The following is a 22513-nucleotide window of genomic DNA, read 5'->3' as shown; positions in this document are numbered from 1 at the left end:
GTCAAGACAGAAATAAGTGCCGCGGAAAGACAACTGGACCTGACCTGTGTGCTGGAGAGGGTCTTTGGGGGTCTCCCACTGGGGCAGCCTGGAGCACAGGGCAGTGTGGGGGATGGGGAGGGCTGGGGCATATTGGGGACAATCCCTGTTGTGGGTGCCACCAGCAGACCATAAAAGATGCCAAAGGAGGGAGTGAGAGGGAAGGGTTTACTAGGAAAGTCCTGCCCCACAGGAGACTTCCGGGAGAGCTTCCCAGGAAGGGAGCAGTGAGCCAAGGCAGGCTGGGATGGGACTGAATGAGGCTTTTTTCTGCTTTCACCTCATTTCAAAGCAAATCATGTTGATTTGTATATTATGCAGGGGAGGAGAAAACATGCTTCCCCTCTACCCTTCTAGTTCCTTCAGCTAGTCTACAAATTAAATTGACATCAAATAGATGAACAGGAGAAAAGCTGTTTTAATGTATGTACTCACAGATGGGAATCCCACAAGAATATGAGACCTAAAGAACAGGCCAGGTGATTGAGGGGTCCAGTGCGGGGGCTCACACCTGTAATCCCAGCACTTTGGGAGGCCAAGGCAGGTGGATCGCTTGAGCCGAGATTGGAGACCAGCCTGGGCAACATAAGGAGACCCCCATCCCTACAAAAAATTAAATTAGCTGGGCGTGGTGGCACACGCCTCTAGTCCCAGCTACTCGGGAGGCTGAGGTGGGAGGATTACTTGTGCCCTGGGAGGTTGAAGCTGCCATGAGCCATGATTGAGTCACTCCAACCTGGGCAACACAGTGAGACCCCTTCTGGCGGGCGGGCGGGGGGGGAGCAAGGTGTAGCAGCCCGATGATTGAGGCTTATTTGTCACTCTGAGTGACAGAAAGAAATGGGGGTTTGAGGCTTCTGAGGAGCGGTGGAGGAGTGAAGGGAGCGTGAGGAGAGGAGGTGTCTGGTGAACGCAGGTTGCCATGTGAGGCAGATAAAAGTTTCCCAGGTGATAAAAGTCGTCCGGGAACAGCTCTCTTCCTGGTACAGATATGTTGACTAACAAACGTTTCCTTTATAGGTGCAAATTTCCTTTACAAAAGGGCAGTTGCTCAGAGGTACTCCGGTGTCTGCAGTTTCTCAACATAATCAGTTCCAAATCAACAATGTGCCAAAGAGGACTATTTTGGGGTAGCAGATTCTGGTCTCCTCCAGTCCTACTTGGGGTGGCGAATTCTGGTCTCCTACGGTCCTATTAAATTCTGGTGAATTCTGAGCCCCCACAATTGCAAACATTGGAAAGAACCTCTGAAGTGCCCGGGAACAGCCACGTCTTCCTGGCTGAGGTGTGTCCCACCGCTTCCTCACTCCCGCCCTGGCTGGTGGTACCGAGAGACCTGAGACCATCCTGGGGAGCCCTTTCCACAGGACGCTGGTGGGGGCCAAGAAAGGCCAGCCTAGGCGGACTGGGGAGGGTCTTGAGCGCCCGGCGCTGTGTCCCCGCCACTCGTGCTTGGGCCAGCGGTTCCCCAAGGCCGACTCCTGGGTCCTTGCACAGAAGCCACAGTGGGTTCCCCGGAGGCCAAGACGGGGCCGGCCGCCTGCAGGAGCTCGTGAGGTAGCAGCTCCGGGGGCTCACCCAGGACTCGAGGAGCGCTCCCCAGAATCCCCTTCCTTAACCCAAACTCGAGCCCTCGGGCAGCGCTGCGCCGCGGACCGGAGAGGGGCAGGCTGGCCGCTGGGGCCCGGCCCGGGAAGCGCCCCAGAGTCCCTTGTGGGTTCCGCCGCAGCCGGGGTTGAGCCAGGCAGGGAACCAGTCCCGGGCTCCCCTTGGGAAACGCCTCCTCCCACCGCCCCCGCCCCCGCCCGCCCAGGGTGACCCGCGACCCGCTTGGGGGTGTCGCCCTGGGCCCTGGGACACCGCCTCCTGAGATTAAAGCGAGAGCCAGGGCCGGCCGGGCCGAGTAGGCGCGAGCTAAGCAGGAGGCGGAGGACGAGGGCGAGGGGCGGGGAGCGCCGCCTGGAGCGCGGCAGGTGAGCGGCGCCGGTACCAGGGTCCCGGCTTGGGGTCCGGGCTGGGGAGGGGAACCTGGGCGCCTGGGACCCACCGATGCCCCCTGCCCCGCCCGGAGGTGAAAGCGGGTGTGAGGAGCGCGGCGCGGCAGGTGAGTGCGCCCGAGGGTCGAGCGCTGGGGCCAGCCGGGCAGGGCGCCTTCCGGGGGTGCTGGGAGAGTGCTGGGCTCCTGGGACCCCTTGCGCACTGCGGAGAGCCCTGGCCGCCCCTGTTGGCTTGGCGTCGCGACGTTGGGGCAGGTGGTCCTGCGAGTCCCTAGCCAGTTGGTGGAAGAGAGTCCCCCGGGGTCCCCGAAGCTGGCTCCTAGTCCGCCTGCCCTCCACGGCCCCTGCCTGGGAGCACCGGTGCGCCTTTTCTCTTTGGGGACGAGGACTGGGAGTGCTGTCGGTTGGCTTCTTTGTTTGGGGGAAATCTCTGCAGTCCCGCAGTGTTACCTGAACTCCTTCTGCTTCTTGGTTCCCTAAGAGGTAGGGAGAAACTGGAAACTCGCTGAGATGCCGGGAACGATACGGGCGGCGCGGCGGGGACCGCTGGGCCAGGCTCCTGGAGGGCCCCCGGGCGAGGTGCAAACGTCCCGTCAGTCCCGGGGAGGGACTGCTCGCGACTCAGGCCCCGTTGCGGCGACCCGCTGGCGGCGATCAGGGCCGGGGCCGCCTGGACACCCGGCACCGGCAGGAACCCGCCCGGGAGGAGCCGGTCTGGCTCCTCCACTTGCGCTCGGTGCCGGGTTGGGGGGAAGGCGGGGCACCTGGGCGCTTCGGTCCACCTCATCCTGTCCTGCCCGGCTCGGCACAGTGGCACCCTGAGTGGTCAGGTGCTCCAGTCTGGCAGTGGGCGCTCTGCTCGAGCACGGGTCCAGCTGAAAAACTGCCCCACGTCCAGAAAGTTTGTGCGCCGAGAGCCCTGAGCCCTTGTGGCAGAGGAGGGCCTTCGCCCGCTCCGCCGTAGGGCACAGCGCGGTGGCCCTGAATCCTGTTCAGAACGCCCTAGTGGCAGGCCTGGTCACGAGGAATCCTGGTGGCTTGTTTGGGAAGGAAAGGATAGCACGGCGGCCCAAGGTGAGCCCTGTGGGCAGGGAGCACCCAGGGCTCGGCTTCGAGGCTGCGCAGCCCTCCCCTCCGTGCGAACCTGTGCAGTGGTCCCGTGGGAAAGATGAGCGCATCGCGCCCAAGGCAATGCCTGACCTCACGGAGCTCCCAGCCGCGAGAACCTCCCGAATCATGGAAAATTACAAAGGCTACGCAGCCCAGTTACAAGGCGTTTGGAAAACCTAAAGTGAGACTAAGGTTGTTGACCTGTCCCAGGAGATCTGGGAAGGTACTCCAGGAAGTGGGGATGGAGCCAGCCTCCCCTGCAGGAAGGATGGGGGTTGGGAGAGTGGCAGGGAGAGTTTACCAGCGCAAAGGGCCTTGGGGACGCAAGTATCTAAGTCAGTCCTGGCTCCTTAGCTGCTGCTGTGAAGGGAGGGCCTGGTGGGCCAGGTAACCAGGAGCTCCCCCAGAAAGTCACTGGAGGTTGCTCAGGACTTCCCCACCTTTACTGAGTGCTTTTGAAGAAGTGGGACCTGCCCTGCTCTGCTGCAGAACTACTGGACAGATGAGATTAGAATGAAACCTAGCAACACCCTCAGATAAGGACACACTAGGCTGGAGAGTTCGGGGTGCATCCTACCGGCTGAGACCTCTGCCTGGAGACGGCCATCTACACCTCGGCCTCTGGTTATTTTTAATTATCAACTGGTGAGCTGGCTGGGCTTTTATTCTCTGCTTGGACATTTGTTTGGTCCCCAGCAGCTTCCCTTATTCCCACCAGCCAAGGACAACCTTCTGACAACAAGCTTGTGCTGTTGCTGGAGCCTCAGGCAGGGCCTCCCATGTTGCTAGGTGCTGGCCTGCCTGGCACCGTTGGCCGCTGTATCTTGAACTCAAGTCACCTTAATTGTAGGAGTATATCTGGCTGCACTGGCATTATAATAATAACCACAGACATTGATGTGGCACTTTTTTCAGCCAGGCATCATTGCAAACCCTTTATAATATACTTAACTCAATTGTAAGGAAACTGGGGAAGAAAGGTTGGGTAGCTTGTCCAAGGTCTTGTAACCTGTAAGGGGCAGAACTGGGGATAAACATGGCCTGTCTGGCTCCATAGGTCAGTGCTTCCAGTGTCGGGCTCTGAGTTGGAGACACAGGATGCTTAGAAGGGGCTTTAGTGACAATCGGCACTGTATCGATTGCTTTTGCTCCTTCCCTGGGTTCTCCCTCCAGGATGTTGGAAAGTTACCAGCAAGTGGAGGAAAGGAGGGAAGGAAGCTGGAAACAAGGCGCCCAGAATCCTGATTGAAAAGGGCTTGTTCCTGGCCCAGGCTCTGGTTCTCCCTGACCTGAAAGAGTGCAGCTCCTGCCCACAGCCCCACCTGGGCTCCGTGCTGCCCCCTCTAGCAGTATGACATGGCCAGAGTGCCTGGAACTCTGAAAGGGGACCTGCGGAGGGCTGACCTCCTAGGCCATGGAGGCATTGAGTGACAAGACTCTGGTGCAAATGTCCCGTAGGTGAAAAGGTAGATGCATGCAGTACCTTATGCCAGTAACCACCACCACCATCATCATCATTGGAGTGTGTTGTCCCCCTACCAGGAAATGTAAACCAGAAGTCTGGCTGATAACTCTTATTCTTTTCCACCTGAATCTGTGGCAAGATTCCCTATGGGATCTTCGTAATAATATGGGATCATTGCCTTGGTCCCAATTATTGCATCAGACTCTGAGAATGGGGCCCAGGCATCTTATTTATTTATTTTTTTTCTAAGCCCTTTTGAAAATTCTGGGTTTGGGGAGCACTGATCAGATCTAAGCCTTGGACATTGAGGTAGAAAGGAAAGGTGAATGGTCAAGGGAGTGCTTGTTCGGTTTTGGTTGCTGAAGACTTGGAAGGTGGCCTTGCTAATGGGGAGAGTGAGGCCAGGGAGAGCTCCCTGCGGGGAGCCAGAGAGCCCAGGAGCATTGAAGGCCCAGGTGCATTTCTGCTCTCTGGTCCCTCCTGCTCTGCACTCCCTGAGTGTCCCTCATCCCACAGTCACCAGGTCTTTGCTACTCTTCCCCACCCCTCCTTACTTTCCAGGACACCTGCCAGGGGATCCTCCAATATGGGATACACTGCGTGGCCTCAGGATTGGGGTGCAGGAGCATTATGTTGAGAGCTGAGGCCTGTAAGGAGTCAGCCTTTGTGGGGCCCCTCCTGGCCCTAAGGGTGATTTGGGAAGCCCTGACTTGCAAGCACCAGGGGTATGGGCCTGGGTGTGAAGGAGGGGGCTTATGATGTCCCCATGGCCATTCACCACCCTGGCCCCACCTAGCCTGTGGACACCTAAGGAGGAGGAAAAGGGGGATCTGTGACAGGGTAGCAGCTTGGTTGAGCACACAGGCAGCTCTTCAGGATGACCTAGAACAGAGGCTGGGCTCCAGGAGGAGGCAGAGCCTGACCTGGGACTTGGTTATTCCTAGTCGCTGAGCAATGGTCGGGAGAGAGGAACTGAATGAGTGGAAATGCGCTGGTTGGGAGTCGAGGCTGGTTTTCCGGCAGGGGTGTGGGTAGTTACTTTTGTTGTAAACAGAGTGAAGTTTGAGAGGGCAGGAAACTCAAAGATAGGCTTTTCATCCTCCTGGACGTGAGTCCGGGAGAGGGAGGTGAGGGCTCTGACATCTACGTGTGGACAGCACTGATCCATTGGGCATCCATGGCAGGAGGGCAGGAGGAGTTTAGGGCACAGGGTTGTGGCAAGAAAGCAGGAAGTGTTTGAAGGGCACCTTGGCTTGTGGTTGTGGCAGCAGAAGTCTGGAAGTTCACTCAAGGGCAGACCAGGTGGAAAAATCGGGGCTGTCAAGTGGGACTCAGAATGAGAGGCTGTGACGATTGGATTTGTTAGAAAAATATTTTCAAGTGAGGTCTGACTTGGCAGATGGAACTAAGCTGAGGCTTTTTATTATTGCTTGTTTGTACGAGGTGCACAATGCAGTGTCAAATTCCCTTTAAGGCCATTGCTTTCCAAGGGGCTGTCCTGGCAGGGCACTCAGCTTGACCCCACTGCAGTATAGCCCAGGGGTCATGGGAGACCATGCTTTCTAGGGATGATGGGCTTGGAGTTCTTTGTGCAAGATTCTGATAACAGAGAATTTGCTGACATTTTCAAGTTCACTGGTAATGATGCATTTATAAGGAGTTGGGAGTAATATTGAAAGATCACCATGTCTGGTCTTGATGCTCAAGCCTAATTCTGTTCTGGAATATGTTGGAGAAATGATCCTCCAGTCTTGAAACATACATTTTTAGGTTTGAGGAATCTGGTACATTCTAAGGTAGCTCCAGGCCATATGTGAACTTTCTAATTGTTGGAATCTTGATTTCCCCAGATAGAATCCAAGCCTGCTCTTCTGGAAATTCTGATCATGATTCTGGTATTGTCCTTTGGATGTATGCAAAATAAATAGAATTCCTTTTCCATGTAGCCGGCTTTTAGGTGTTGGAAGATAAACCTTATCTGCCATCATTATGTTATTATTGAGTGCTCATGATGGGTTGGGCGCTGAGCTACGGCCTTGCTTTCTCACTTAATCCCTGCAACAACCCTATTTCTGTATCATCCCCATTTTACAGATTGACTTGGACAAGTTCTTTAAACCTTAGCCAGTGGCTTGTGTGTGGTGTTGAAGTCTCCGCCTGGAGTGACTTGAGGGCCTCTGCCGCCCTCCTGCCTGTCATGCCAAGTTGCACTCAGCTTGGGGCACCTGGACTCCTGGGAGGTCACCCACTGTCCTGACTTGGGCTGCTGGTGTTGTCTGGGTGTGGGCATCTCATCGCCCTCTGCTAAATTTCATCTTACTCATTTGGCCTTTGGAACTCAAAAAATATATTTTTTTTCCTGCAAATTGCATTGTATTTCAAATTTACATTTCCGATCATCTGCTGTTGGTATATAAAAACACATAAATTTTTATATTGATCTTGTATCCCTCAACTTTGCCAAACATGCTTATTAATTTTTTCCCCAATAGTTTTTGGGGTACAGGTGGTAATGAGTCGTTTACAGGAAAAGAAACTTGGATGATGCAGGCAATACCTCTCCTGAGGTGATCTTTCTGTTTCTCGCTCAACCTTTCTCTCTCAGTAGAACTCTTGTGCCAATCATTGTGTATGCAATTTACCTGATTATACATAAACAAGTTTCTGCTGAACAGCCACTGAAATCCACTGTTGGCTAACTTTCATTTAGTCATGCATTCTATCCTTAAGAGGATAGAACATCTCGTTGTATAATGTGATGTTAGTGCGGTTATTTTGGCATAAAGGGCTCTTTTTGATGATTTGGTCATTGGCTGGGATGTGTCCGTGGATGGTGGTAGTGCTGTCTGGAGTTTGAAGAAGGGGCACTGAGTCTGAGGCTGTCTGTTCCCTCTCACACCTCCAGCAACTCGAACTGTACCAGTCACACATGGGGGCTTCGAGAAGGAGCAGGTGTGTGCACAGTGGTGCACAGTGAGGTCAGTGGAGACTTCATTGCAGAGAATACCCCTGGATCTTGGGTGGGAGTCAGTGTCTACGAGCCTAACTTCATTCGCGTTGGCTTGGTTGTTTGGAAAGTAAGTCTCCAGTAAACGTGTCCTGAGATCTCCAGAGGAGAGAAACTAGGAGAAAAGATTCTTGTTTTGGCAGTAACTTCATCGCGTCATGGGATGCGGATACGATGCCACAGCATCGTCCTGCTGCATGGTGGTCAGGCAGGTGACTCATGGGCTGACTCAGCTCTCAGTCCAGGATGGACCAAAACAGTGCGAGGACAGCTGCGTGCCATTGTGAGATTCAAGTGGCTGACACTGTCTGTATTGAAGGAGGAGCTCCCTGCCAGCCAGGAATGGAGACTGAGTGCCATCCACTGTTGCTCTTTTGCACTTAAAGGAAAATTTCCCCGAGTGCTCATGATGGTTGGCTTTCCAGAATTGAGAGACATCATCCCGGTCCTTTAAATGACAGGAGCAAGCATTCGCTAAACAGCATTGTCTCTCGCCATCTACGTTACATCTTGCTCCTTTCAGAAACGAGTTAATGAGATGTACAAGCTTGTGTGAATGAGGAAATGCCTGTTTTGAAGATGAACAGGACTGAGTGTGATTCCCTGGTCTTTTTGGGACAGCAGTGCTTCCCCTTGCAGATCTAATGTCAGAGCGGGACATTCCCCCCCTTGTTTTATTTTCAGCTGGAGAATGTTTTTGTTGTTGTTGTTGTTGTTGTTTGTTTTTGTTTGTTTTTGTTTTTGTTTTTTTGAGACAGAGTCTCTCTCTGTCACCCAGGCTGGAATGCAGTGGCCTAATCTTGGCTGACTGCAACCTCTGCCTCCCAGGTTCAAGTGATTCTCCTGCCTCAGCCTCCCAAGTAGCTGGGACTACAAGCACCCGCCACCACACCCAGCTACTTTTTGTATTTTTAGTAGAGATGGGGTTTCACCATGTTGGCCAGGCCGGTCTTGAACTCCTGACCTCAGGTGATCTGCCCGCCTTGACCTCCTAAAGTGCTGGGATTATAGGCGTGAGCCACCGCGCCCGGCCCAGCTGGAGAATGTTATTGGCAGCATCACTCTGGTCTTCCATTCCAAAGTCCGTGGTAGCTGATTTGGGCACACTGAATATTTTTGTTTATCATGTTCTGATTGCTGGAAGAGATAGGATTATCCTGTGACTGCCTCTGGGTCCCGTGGCTTTTATTTGACAATTAATGGTGGTGGCTCCCGGTGCTCCTTCCCTGGCTTCCTTGTCAGGGATCGTGAGTGAATAGCAAGTGTGGGTTTTGAGTATTGATTCTTCACTCCTTTCAGAGGGCTTCTGAGCTGGGAGAGCCGCCAGTGGGATCAGATTTTCACTTCCTGAAACTTCAACCAAACCTGTAACTGGGGAGATACGAGAGCCGAGAAACCAGAGGCGTGAGAATGTGTTTGGTTAGGCAGGACTCTTTGAAAGCAATCTTAGACGGTACTGAGTTCTTTGCTGCTTATGAGACAAGAATGCGGGATTTATTGTGTTGTCAGGCCTGAGGATCCTCTCTCTTCACAAAGCAGACATAGGCAAGGTTTATTAAGATGTGACTAAAGGCTAAAACGTTTTCGATACATTTTAAATGGTGATCCTTCCCACCTGTATATTAGTCACTTTCCTTTCCTCATACCCAGGAAGGTGTGAACTTTAGTTTTAATCCTAGAAAAAATCCCAAAGCTATGACATGACCTGGTTCTTATATTTTTATCTGTACGTGAAGAGTAAATAAATGATCAGTGTATGTTTGTCGTAACCTGTTTGGTGAGGTTTCTCGAGACTAAAAAGCCATATACTCATTTTCATTCATGGCAGGCTGTTGGGGTTTTATAGTTTAATGATTCAGCAACTAGTTCTGCTTAGGACACAGGAAAGCAATGGTGTGCTGAAGTTGGCCCCACTCTACTTGGCTCCGTGGTGGGCTTCATGTTGGTAGCCTGGGAATACTTACCGAAGGCAAACCTGCAAATCAAGACAGCCCTCTTTTCCTTCAGCAGGTCGTTAAATGTTTATCAGCTTTATAATTCCTCTTATTTAACGGAAAGTTATATAGCATTCATTTTATGCTAAGCATGAAGCACTTCATTAGTATTAACTCACTGAATGCCCTGGAGGTAGGTGTTACTACTATCTGCATTTGCAGATGGGGAAACTGAGGCACAGAACCTTTGATAGCTTCCTCCAGGTCATGGATAGTGAGCGGCTGTGCCTGAGTTTGGATCTAGAGTCTAGTCTCAGAGGTCAGGGGCTGAACCACTGCCCAGTGCTGCCTGCTGCTGTTTGAGCACCTGCTTTGTGCCAGCAGGTGGGAAATATCCTTCTGTGGGCATGTCACAGGCAGTGGACCCTGGTCTGGCCAGCTCCAAAGCCCAGAGCCTCCTCCAGGTTCTTGTTCCCTCATTGGGAACACGGTCTTGTGGATGGATAATCTTGAACCCCGTTTCTTAAAATATTCTTTGGTCATTTAAAGCCAAGTGGGAAGCGGTGGAAAAAAGCCCTTTATTTGCTCAAGAAGTGCATGTTAAAGAAAAAAAATCGTCCAACGACACTTGTTAAAGATGGTGAGGTGAACTTTATTCAGGACCACGGAGACAGGTACAGGGACCACAGCCAGCAGATTTTGCAGTGGGAAAAAGAGACTGGGATCCACTTGAGTACAGTATGGGCAAGTGGGAGTTAATTTATAACCAAGGATCAGGGTGGGGTTGGTGGGTAGAAAAATCACTAAGAGAAAACATCAAGGGTAAGGGGGATTCTGGCTAAACCAACCAAACAGGATTCTTGCTGAAGACAGGCTGGGTGATCAGACATCACCTGTGGCACGGTGGAGGCTGAGGAACCCGATCAGATATCCAGAGTGATCAGATACCGAGGGTGGGAGGTTCTGGCTAAGCTGACTGAGCAAGGTTTTTTGCTAAAACCGGATTTTACAAGGAAATGCACAGATGGCCTAGAAAGTTCAGGATCTGGATATAAGTTTGATCAAGCAAAGAATCTTTGTCCATGGAGAATGATGTCAGAATGTGGCTTTACTATAAAGCATTTCGTGTTGATGGTATCTCTATCTATCATTGTTAACTGTTCACAAAGGACAACAAACGAAATGGCCCACAGCTTTCTTTTCATTACTGCTAATCTTAGCAATAGTCAAAATGGTTGGCTCTGAATTTCTTTCTTTTTTGGGTTTGGGGTAGAAAATTGAGTGACTGTGGACGTGTTTTATGGATTATTTTAAATGTATGTATCTATTAAAAATTGAGAGGGCCCACATGGCCTGCTTTAAAAAGTCAACCATGAGCTGTATCTGGTGCTGAGCCCTGGACCACCCGCTGGGCGGTGGGTGGCTACTGGCAGTGCCTGTGGACGTTCTCGGGGAAAGACGGTCTGATTACACCCGCTCTTCCTCAGTTCCTGGTACTGTGAGGCACTCCTTCCCCACTCTCCGGGAACCCTCAGCTTAACACAATGGTGGTGATTGCCTTGTCCGTTTTCCCATGAGGACCCTGAGATTTCAACAAGGTTCAGTAACTCACCCATCAACACTTCCAGGGAGCTGTGTTGCCAGGAACTGGCCCAGGTCTTTCCCTCCTGGGCCTATCTTGTCCTTAACCTCTGCCGACCTTGATGGGTTTAGTTACCTTGTTGTGTTTCTTCAGTGTTTTATCCCATGCAGTCTCCCTTGAGTAGATGTTCCGTATAGGGGATATCACAGCTGCCTGGTTAGAACTGGGTTAATTCCAGCAGGATGCCTGGGCTTAGTGGCAGTGGAGTTGTGGGTGGCCTTGAGCCCCAGGCAGTCCCCTGAGAGCCCTTCCCGATGGATGTTTGAGTCACTGAGTGTGTTCCTTCTTCTTTCTGGTCAGGCTGTCCTGGCCGCAGCACTTACAATTGCACCCCATCCTCCTACCCACTCTGATCTCAGAGGAGAGTGCTTCTGCTGTAACCTCTAAGGTATAAGTGGGTCCCAAAGTCCTTAAATATGGAGGGATGTGGGGAAGCAGTGGTGAAGAGGCAGGCCAAAGGTCAGCAGGCAACACTGGTCTTTGTTGTAGGTAACCTTCATCTAGAGATTCTTCTAGTTCTTTCCAGATTTATCTTCTAAAAACTAACTAAATATTACAGTCCTGTAATTCTTTCTTCTAGGTCATATTGAACATTCCAGATACCTATCATTACTCGATGCTGTTGATAAAAGCAAGATGGCTTTGAACTCAGTAAGTGGTTAATTATTACCTTCCTGACCTTTTCTTTGTTCCTTTGTCATTCTGTTACTCCCAACATTGTTTGGGGTCAGCAATTGCAAGGGCTATTTGTAGGGAATGCTGGGCCACGCTGATGCTGTTCAAGGCACCCTCTAGAAAGAGTGAGTCAGGTGCGCAGCCACACAGCTGCCCAGGTGAGTCGCAAAAGCCATGGCTGTTGGGTAGACGTGGGTGATATGCATTCTCACCTTGACTTCGTCCCTTCCTGCTTTGCAGGGCAGGGGGCAGGGACAAGGAGTGGGGACAGATGAGGCAGGATGGCGATAACAGGGGTATGTCCCAGGGAAGAGACTCACGTGGGATCCCTTCGATGCCCAACTGAAGGACTAGGAAAAGTCATAACTGCATGAGGCATGGGCCAGCCCTCCCTCTCCCTGGAGCCCACTCCCTTTGGAGACAAATGTGGCTAATCTCTGCTCCCCATTGTAACTGACCCATTTGCCTTACTCCTAAAATAAATGCATTTAGTAAAGAGTTTTAAACACTTCCTAGATTCTATATCTGGAAAATATACCTTGTTTTCCCCTTTATTTGTTACTGATATTCATTTTTTACTGGGTCTGTGTTTAATTTCAAGTCCACTGCTCAGGAATTTTCAGGGACAAACCTGCTTGCTAGTGGATGGCAAGTTCTTAGATGGCTGAGATTGCAGCCTCTGGCTCCCTCATTTAGATGAGAGATTACCTTGTGTTTTCCCTCCGTGTGCTGCTCTGGTTCAGAGTTGTAATCTTCGGACTTTTGAAGGATAGCATTAGTGAGCTATTAAGTGGGGGTGAACTCTGCGGGCCTTGTTTGGCTCATTCCATTATAATCAACTTCCCTGGAGGCCTCATTTAAAGTTCTAAGAGCTATGCTGCCTCTGCTCAGAACATCTGTCCGTTGAGTACAAACTTGCTGTCATTCTCTGAGGTCAATAAGAGACAAGGGGCAGGCTGGGCACGGTGGCTCATGCCTGTCATCCAGCACTTTGGGAGGCCGAGGCAGGCAGATCACCTGAGGTTGGGAGTTCAAGACCAGCCTGACCAACATGGAGAAACCCTGTCTCTACTAAAAATACAAAAATTAGCCAGGTGTGCTGGCGCATGCCTGTAATCCCAGCTACTCAGGCGGCTGAGGCAGGAGAATCACTTGAACCTGGGAGGCAGAGGTTGCGGTGAGCCAGGATCGCGCCATTGCACTCCAGCCTGGGAAACAAGAGGGAAACACTGTCTCAAAGAAAAAAAAAAAAAAAGAGAGAGAGACAAGGGGGAGAAATTAATGAATAGGAAAAAGTTTTGCATGGGGGCCCTTAGATACAGATAAGAGGAAAAACATGGCCTCCCAGAATGGCCCAGCCAACAGGTAACCAGGTAGAGCTGAAAGAAGGGGAAGATGTGGGCTGGTGGGGCCCAGAGTGGCCTGTTTGGGGCGAGTCTTGACAGGGTAGGCCTTGGGAAGGCAATTTTTAAGTAGGCTGAGGAAGGGAGGTGGGCATTCTAAGAAGATAGGCACCAGCTGAAGGACAGAGCTGAGAATGAAATGCTACTTCTAGGCAGTTCCTTTCACATTTATGTATGGCCACACTCTGACCCAGAAATTTCATTTAAAGGGATGTAGCTACACCTTTCTATCCTCTGCACAAAAATGCATGTAATGTGTAAGAACGTTTATTGCAGCAGAGCTGCTAACAGCCCATGTTGTGAACCACTCAAATTTCCATTAATAAGAGATGGTGAGTGAATGACGATACATTCCTTATATGAGAGAAGAGGATGTAGAAGAGGTATTTGCAGGATAACACAGAGACTATGCTCCTTCAGGCACATTTCTTCACTCAGTTTTTTTCTCTGCAAAATGGTTGTATTAATTCATACCTGTGCCAGTCTTGCTGGCAGCGGGAGGGATTATGGTGAGTGATCAAGGAGATTATGAGTACAGGAGCGTGGCAGCAGCTGAGTTCTCCAATGTCAGCTATTATTCTTCTCATTATAATTATGGTATTGCTAGTTTATAATTTTCTATATCAATATTCAAGGAAAAGACTGGAGGAACTAAAAGTATAGGATTTTGGCTTAATGGATTCTAACTCCAGACCTCTACACAACTTTTTAAAATTATGACTATATTTTACTAAATCCCAATGTCTGCCACTTTTTTTTTTATTTTAAAGAATATATAGCCCATTGGGCAAACTTGGGTTTGCACGCTTGGCTTTTCAGCAGATGCGAAAGCCCTGGGGTGGTTTTGCCCTGGCTTGTGTGGTTCTCGAGTTTGAGTCTGTATGTCTCGAGTGGGTCAGGGGCCCCAGAGCTTTGCTGCCATTGATTTCTCCCCAACAGCAAACAAAGCCTCACAATGACCTCAATTTTCCTTCTTTCTTTCTTTTGAAGGACCCATTTTTCATGGTACTTGTCTTGACTGTTTTCATAGTGTTTTTTTTTTTTTTGAGACGGGAGTTTCGCTCTTGTCGCCCAGGCTGGAGTGTAGTGGCGCGATCTCCATTCACTGCAACTTCCGCCTCCCGGGTTCAAGCAATTCTCCCACCTCGGTCTCCCAAGTAGCTGGAACTATAGGCGTGCACCACCATATCCGGCTAATTTTTTGTATTTTTAGTAAAGATGGGGTTTCACCATGTTGGCCAGGCTGGTCTCGAACTCCTGACCTCAGGTGATCCACCTGCTTTAGCCACCCAAAGTGCTGGGATTATGAGTGACCCACCGCGCCCAGCCAAATCTGTATTTTTGTATGTAGAGGGAAATAATTTTCTCAACTGTAATCGTGAATAAATATTGTATTAAATTTTCATGAAGGAACTCCTGTTTAATAAATGGACATGTAAGAAAAAAAGAATGAATAGTAAAACCAAACCAAAACAGAAAACTTTGGTAATTGAAAGTTCTGGTTAGTTTTTATTCTAAATAAATTCAATGTTTGACATAGTTGTAGACACCTAGGGAGAATCTGTAGTACCTTTTCTTTTCTTTTACTTTTTTTTTTTTTTTTGAGACAGAGTCTTGCTCTGTCGCCAGGCTGGAGTACAGTGGTGCGATCTCGGCTCACTGCAATCTCTCCCTCCCAGGTTCAAGCCATTGTCCTGCCTCAGCCTCCCGAGTAGCGGGGATTATAGGCGCCCGCCACAATACCCAGCTAATTTTTGTATTTTTAGTAAAGACAGGGATTCACCATGTTGGCCAGGATGGTCTCGATCTCCTGACCTCATGATCCGCCCGCCTCGGCCTCCCAAAGTGCTGGGATTACAGGCATGAGCCACCACACCCAGCCTTGTAGTACCTTTTTAATATCTTGTCACTTTCTTATTAATCTCTAACTGTACAAGTTGTATAGACAGGATGCATATTTCACAAAATAAAATAAAAACATTATCAATTTAAAAGATCATTGGTATAGCTGTGATATGATGTGATAGTTTGTATGTAGCCCTTTAGTGCAAATAAGAGTTTTATATTATTCGTCTTCTTTTCAATTGTTTAGGGGTCACCGCCAGCTATTGGACCTTACTATGAAAATCATGGATACCAACCGGAAAACCCCTACCCCGCACAGCCCACTGTGGCCCCCAGTGTCTACGAGGTGCATCCGGCTCAGTACTACCCGTCCCCCGTGCCCCAGTACGCCCCGAGGGTCCTGACGCAGGCTTCCAACCCCGTCGTCCACACGCAGCCCAAATCCCCATTGGGGACAGTGTGCACCTCAAGTAGGATTCTCTTTGTGTTTATTTCCTATAATAAGCCCGGGGTCCTGAGTCTGCCTCCACAGTGGGCTCTCTGCTCCCACCACCACTGTCACCAGCTCTCCTGGTCTGACCCTTCGTTTCCATCTGCCGGAGCCAGCCTGTCTTCATGCCTTTCCACTCTCTTCCTGCTGGGTCACAGCTGTCGCCGCCAGGCCTAGCCTCTTGCCTAGGGCCTGCAGAGACCTCCGTCTTCTGTTAACTTCTCCTGTACAGCTTTGCCTGTTCTACTCAGCGTAGGCTTTCGAGATCACCTTCTCTGGGTTTCTTGGCTGTGTGGTTTATTGATAGCTGTTCTTGAATAAATGGTAAGCTTCCAAGAGCAGAAATCAACTATCTTACCTTTCTTTGTCATATAGTCCCCTGGATATGACAGGTCATGTTTAAGATGCTCTCTGTTACTTTGTGTTTAGTGGATGACCTGGCTGGTGCGGTTGTCGCACAGAAGTGTCTGAGCTGTCTCAGTGGGCTTCAGGGTCCTGCAGGTGGCCGGAGCAAGAGAGTGAGCGTGGGAGGACTGGAGGTTAAATTTTATTTGCTGTCACTTCAGTCCCTCCTCTTCCTCATCCTTCCATTCATCTCCTTTCTTTGCCATTTCATTTGGTCTCATGTCTTTCCAGTCCGCCCCCTCTTGCACTGCCTCCCAGCTGTTAATTCAGGCTAGTTTCAGTGCTAAGAATTGCCCAGGTGGAACCCGCACAGCAGTGGCTATGCCAAAGATCTTTTACATTGATCTTTTAATTGATAGTGTTTTTATTTTATTTTGTGAAATGTGCATCCTGTCTCTACAACTTGTACAGTTAGAGATTCGTCAGAATGTGAATTTCCATGTGTTCACATCACATAATCAGTCTTCAACGTGATTAATGCCAGTGCTCTGTGAAGCCCTGTCTGTCCCCACTTCTCCTCTGCTCAGGACAAGTGCTGTCGCTCCTGTGTTTCTACCCCCCCTCTCACCCCCTCACCTTTCACAAATGGCTCCTCCACCCTGTTCCTCTCCGGCCACCTCCTGTCTCTAAGTTTTCTACCCCTTCATGAGCCTTCCTTCCTTTCTCTCCCTTCTCTCTTTGTCTCTTTCCCTCCTTCCGATGCTCCCCACCAAGCAGATACCTGTGTTTGCACTGATGTTCTTCTGGGGGTGGTTGGGTAGGTCAAGGCCAGTGGTTCTCAATCAGGACAATTTGGATTCCCAGAGACAATTGGCAGTGTCTGGAGACAGTGTGGATTGTTACAAGTGGGGAGGGGGTGCTGCTCCGAGGTAGGCACCGGGGATGCTGCTCAACCTCCTGCAAGGCACAAGACAGCCCCCCGACAGCAAAGAATCCTCCGGGCAAAATATCGCTTAGTGTGGAGGTTGGGAACTCCTGGTCTTTGTCCATTGTGGGGATGGAAGGCAGCCAGGGTGAAAGGGTTAAGGAACTGTCTGTGTGAGCTACCCCCCTAAGAAATGGCAGTGAAGGTCTTCTCCTGAAGTCAGCATCTCCAGACGGTGGTGTTCCCACCAGTGACGGCCAAACCCAGGAAGGCAAACGAACCCCTGGCCCACCTGATGGACACATTTCCACGTTTCCCGGGAAAGACTAGATGATGACAGAGTTGGACGGGGATATATCAGTCCCTTATCAGTTGCTTTTATAAGGGAAGACTATGAACCTACATGTATGATTTTTGCATTATAAAACTCGTAGACTCAAAAATAATTTAGTAATTTAATTGAACTTACCCTGGTACTATTTTTAATAAAACACTGTCGGCATCTAATATATAGAAATGTATACATTTTGAAAGTGTAATGTTTGGCTTTGAAACTCTTCTCCCAGTTATTGAGTAGCACCAATTCAGAAGCACCCATCAGGAGTATAAGGAATTTTTCCAGACTTAATGTATTTATTTGCTTTAGCTACAGCCGTAGAAGGTTGATGATTGAATAGGAGCGAATACGCAGCTTAAAGCTTAGGCTTTGGAGAATCGAAGGTCCATAGTCCTCCAAATGTGCATGTGAAACAAGCAGTTAAACATGAGAAACCATAAGGCTGAGTTGACAAACTTAAGTTGGTCACGACTGAGGGAAATGGATAGTGGGTTGTGTGTGCATGGTTTTTTTGTTGTTTGTTTGTTTGTTTTTTGAGACGGAGTCTCGCTCTGTCGCCCAGGCTGGAGTGCAGTGGCACGATCTCAGCTCACTGCAACCTCTGCCTCTCAGGTTCAAGCAATTCTCCTGCCTCAGCCTCCTGAGTAGCTAGAACTACGGATGCGCCACTGCGACTGGCTAATTTTTGTATTTTTAGTAGAGACGGGGTTTTGCCATGTTGGCCAGGCTGGTCTCGAACTCCTGACATCAGGTGATCCGCCTGCCTTGGCCTCCCAAAGTGCTGGGATCCACTCCCAAAGGGCATAGGTGGCATGAGCCACCGTGCCCGGCCAGTGAGTTGTAATTAAACTGTGCAACAGCAGCTGTGACAAGCCAAGACCCAGTGGTGTCTGTACTGACCACGCGCTGACTAGAGACGCCTGTCCAGCAAAGTAAACTTAGGGCTTCCCGCTTTATACACGCTCCTGGTGAGACCTGTACAGATCGGCACATGCTCAGTGTGAGGTTCAGGATACCTAATTGAATAGCCCTCATCTCAGCAGACCAGTCATTTTATCTTGGATAAAACGGCACTCGGGAAGCCATTGATGGAGGAAAGTGTCCTTGGTAATGGGCCAGAGAGGCCATCTGGAATTTCTCTCATGAACTACCTTGGCCCCAGCTTGCCTGCATCATATATAATCATTGCAGCCAAGTTATGAGAACATTGTGTGCCTGGGCATGGCCCTCAGACCAGTGGTGCTAGCCTCATCTGTGAGACTGTTGGAAATTCAGATTCAGGTCGGGTGCAGTGACTCACACCTGTTATCCCAGCACTTTGAGAGACTGAGGCGAGTGGATCACTTGGGCCCAGGAGTTCGAGACCAGCCTGGGAAATATGGTGAAACCTCATCTACCAAAAATGAGCCAGGCATGGTGGTGCACATCTGTGGTCCCAGCTACTCGAGAGGTTGAAGCGGAAGGATGGCTTGAGCCCAGGAGGTGGAGGCTGCAGTGAGCCATGATTGTGCCACTGCATTCCAGCCTGGGCAACAGGCAAGACCCTGTCTCAAAAAAAATGCAACGCAGATTCATGCCCGACCCCCAACTGAAATAGAATCTCTGGTGATGGGAACCACCACATTCCCCAGGTAATTCTTAAGACTGTAACAGTTTGAGAGTGATGGTAGAATTATCAGAATGTTGTCACAAAGAGAGAGGCATGGCATTGAGCCCTCAGCAGATGGGTCAGCTCTGAGCTTATTGACCTGGCAGACCTCCGGAGGCACAGGTGTGGCCAGGTGGGCAGTTTCAGGCTGCCAAGCCGCCTCTCCAGCCTGTGAGGGTCTGTTCAAATGCCTTTTCCTCCCCTCTCCTCCACCTCTGCACCTTTCTTCAGGGAAAGCTCCCAGGAGCTCCTGGACCTGGGGCTGCTGGGCATCACTGGGGTGATGGGGATGGATGCCCTCCCTCCTAGCCCATGAGCTGGCTGAGCCCAGCGTCTGACTCTGCCATGCCTCTCTGGTGCCTGTAGCTATCTTCTGAACTCTGTGTGACTTTTGGCTTACCCTCTGACCAATAATGCTATGTCTCACTAGGGAAAATCAGTGACCTTTCCCAAATTCATTTTTTTCTGAAATGTGCCTTTCCTCTGAGTTTGGTATTTCTGCCCTTGGACCAAAAGGCCTGTGCTGGCGCTGTCCAGCAGGACTTAGGGACGCCATGGGAAGGTTCTACAGCTGCACTGTCTGACATGGTAGCCACCGGCCTCATGTGATGACTGAGCACTTGAATTTACATCATTTTACTTAATTCTATGGAACATTAATTAAATAGCCACATGTGGCTTTGGCGGATGTCCGAATGGGACAGTAGCATCCATTCGCTAAACAGCCTTGGGTAAGACAATTTATTCTGCTTTGAGTACTGGTAACAGAGTAATGATAGTTTTCAGGACAGTATTATTATTTTGCTTATGCTTGTAATTACCAAGATGAGGTCTTAGTTCTTTTTTTTTTTTTTTACATTAATCATCTGCCTATTTTAAGACCCTCTTTTAGCATACCATCCTTTTTTTTTTTTTTTTTTTGACAGAGTTTTTGCTCTGTCGCCCAGGCTGGAGTGCAATGGTGTGATCTTGGCTCCTTGCAACCTCTGCCTGCTGGGTTCAAGTGATTCTCCTGCCTCAGCCTCCCAAGTAGCTAGGATTACAGGCACCTGCCACCACGCCTAGCTAATTTTTGTATTTTTAGTAGAGATGAGGTTTCACCATGTTGGCCAGACTGGTCTTGAACTCTTGATCTCAGGTGATCCACCCACCTCAGCCTCTCAAAGCGTTAGGATTACTGGCGTGAACCACCGTGCCCAGCGAAGCATACCACACTTTTTAAAAGAGCCTAACCTCCGTGTACTTTGCTGAAGATCACAGCTTCCTCCTGTTGGTCTCCAAATTGCATAAGGTTTAGTGTTATGGAAGAAGTAGGATCGTCCATGATATTTCTTAAAATTAAAAGTCACATTTTTAAGTGTATATGAAATAATTATTTCTTAATATGGTGTACTATAAAAATAATAGATAACATTTGAGAGCATGACTTCTAAACAACTCTGATCTGAACGTTGCACTCTCCTCCTTCTTCCAGAGACTAAGAAAGCACTGTGCATCACCTTGACCCTGGGGACCTTCCTCGTGGGAGCTGCGCTGGCCGCTGGCCTACTCTGGAAGTTCAGTGAGTGCAGGGAGCCTCGGTCCCACCATGTGCTCCTGCAGTCCCCAGTGCTCTGAGCCAGACCCTGCTCTCTGGGCTACTGAGACCTCTGGAGGCCCTCCGTGAGGTTCCTGTCTTACATAACGAGGCTGTCTCTCTTCCCTTCTCTTGTTTAGCTATGAGATTGACACATCATGGGGAAAGCATTTAGAATGTAGCCAGTGCTTTGGGGTGCTTTGTGCCACCCAGCACTGTGAGCACAGTTTCTTCTACCTTGGGGGCCACACCCAGTTACCTGTATCTCACTGTACAGCAGTGGCTGTTGGGGACCAGGCCCGCCCCTCCCCGTCCCACCTCCTGCAACTGCAGCCTGAGCCTTCCCATCAGCCTGGGGTGGTGCAGACCCACGTGCCATTGTGGATCCTTGAAGTTACCTGTGTGGCAGAGAGGACGTGTGAGTGCCGTCCAAACCCAAACACTGAGAGGGTCCTTCCCATTGCCCCCACGGAAGTAAGGTGCCCCAGTGCCAATTCCACTTATACGTGCTGGTGGCAAGGACACTTCTCCTCCTTATTAAAGTGGAGGATTGGCTCATGCCTGTTATCCCAGCACTTTAAAAGGCTAAGGCAGGTGGACCACCTGAGGTCAGGAGTTCGAGACCACCAGCCTGGCCAACATGTTGAAACTCCATCTCTACTAAAAATACAAAAAATTAGCCAGGCGTGGTGGCGCACACCTGTAATCCCAGCTACTTAGGAGGCTGGGGCAGGAGAATCACTTGAACCCAGGAGTTGGAGGTTGCAATGAGCCAAGATTGTGCCCCTGCACTCCAGCCTGGGTGACAGAATGAGACTTCATCTCAAAAACAAAACAAAACAAAACAAAACAAAACAAACACAGTGGGGCCAGGAGTTGGAGGCTGCAGAGAGCTACAGTAATGCCACCGTGTTCCTCACTCCATGAGGCTCATTTGGTTTCTCAGCCTGATGGGCACCTCTCTTCTGTTTTCTTGGCAAGTGGGCAGCAAGTGCTCCGACTCTGGGATAGAGTGCAACTCCTCAGGTACCTGCATCAGCCCCTCTAACTGGTGCGATGGCGTGTCACACTGCCCCGGCGGGGAGGACGAGAATCGGTGTGGTGAGTCAGCCTTGGCCTTGGGAAGGAACTGCTCTGCTCACCTTAGAGACAGCAGCCGGGTCCAGGGGCCTTTGGGTGACTGGGCCTTGCCTGCGTCCAGTACGCTGACACATGATGTCATTGAATCCCTGCTCCAGGCTAAGCCCTGGGGCTCAGAGAGGTTGTGTTTCCAGCCCAACCTCGCCCAGCAGGTGGGAGGGAGATGACAGGGCCACCGAGGACTGTGTCATTGGAACCACACGTGCTCTGAACTGCCACAGGAAGTCAGTTAAGATGAGCAAGCTGTTTATAAAGTTGGAGATGCAGGCCAGGAACGGTGGCTCATGCCTGTAATGCCAGCACTTTGGGAGGCCGAGGCAGGTGGATCACGTGAGGTCAGGAGTTTGAGACCAGCCTGACCAATATGGTGAAACCCTATCTCCACTAAAAATACAAAAATTAGCCAGGCACGGTGGCGGGTGCCTGTAATCCCAGCTACTCAGGAGGCTGAGGCAGGACAATCACTTGAACCTGGGAGGCGGAGGTTGCAGTGAGCTGAGATCACACCACTGCATTCCAGCCTGGGAGACAGAGCTGTCTCAAAAAATTAATTAATTAATTAATGAAAAACAAAATTGGAGATGCACTATGTTATTTCCAAAACAAGCTGCCTTTAAAGGTCTATCTGTTGTTACAGAGTGGGCTCATCTGTTTCATTTTATTTTCTGTGGTTTATCTATTTATTTATTTTAATGAACTAGGAAGCATTGCTCCTATTTATGGCATACCATATGATGTTTGGATACGTGTATGCCTGTGGCATGGCTAAGTCAAGTTAGAACATGGGCCTTACCTCATATATGTGTCTTATTAAGAACACATAAAACCTACTCTCGTAGTGATTTTCAAATATGCAACATATAGTTTATTAACTGCAGTCACTATGATGTACAATAGATCTCTCGAACTTATTCCTCCTGTCTAACTAAGATTTT

At 50.0% G+C, this 22513-nt stretch overlaps 1 protein-coding gene across 3 annotated transcripts in view; it reads left to right on the top strand.

Annotated features, from left to right (window-relative positions):
* Positions 1–1928: 1928 nt before the first annotated feature.
* The window catches only part of TMPRSS2 (transmembrane serine protease 2), a 43785-nt gene continuing 23200 nt past the window's right edge, over positions 1929–22513 (top strand). The window contains exons 1-5 of one of the 3 annotated variants that reach the window (XM_054468931.2): positions 1929–2012; positions 11775–11845; positions 15365–15587; positions 20337–20423; positions 21420–21539. In XM_054468931.2, coding sequence (XP_054324906.1) covers positions 11831–11845; positions 15365–15587; positions 20337–20423; positions 21420–21539 — 445 coding nt within the window. In that variant the 5' untranslated portion in view covers positions 1929–2012; positions 11775–11830. Of the gene's footprint in view, positions 2013–2044; positions 2144–11774; positions 11846–15364; positions 15588–20336; positions 20424–21419; positions 21540–22513 lie in introns of those variants that run through there. The other 2 variants (XM_063659629.1, XM_054468933.2) reach the window with 2 other exon arrangements.

This window comes from Pongo pygmaeus, chromosome 22 (assembly GCF_028885625.2).
Source record: "Pongo pygmaeus isolate AG05252 chromosome 22, NHGRI_mPonPyg2-v2.0_pri, whole genome shotgun sequence".
NCBI classification, from domain to species: Eukaryota; Metazoa; Chordata; class Mammalia; order Primates; family Hominidae; genus Pongo; species Pongo pygmaeus.
The sequence above is the reverse complement of the archived record's forward strand: the minus strand, read 5'-3'. Positions and strand labels throughout refer to the sequence as shown.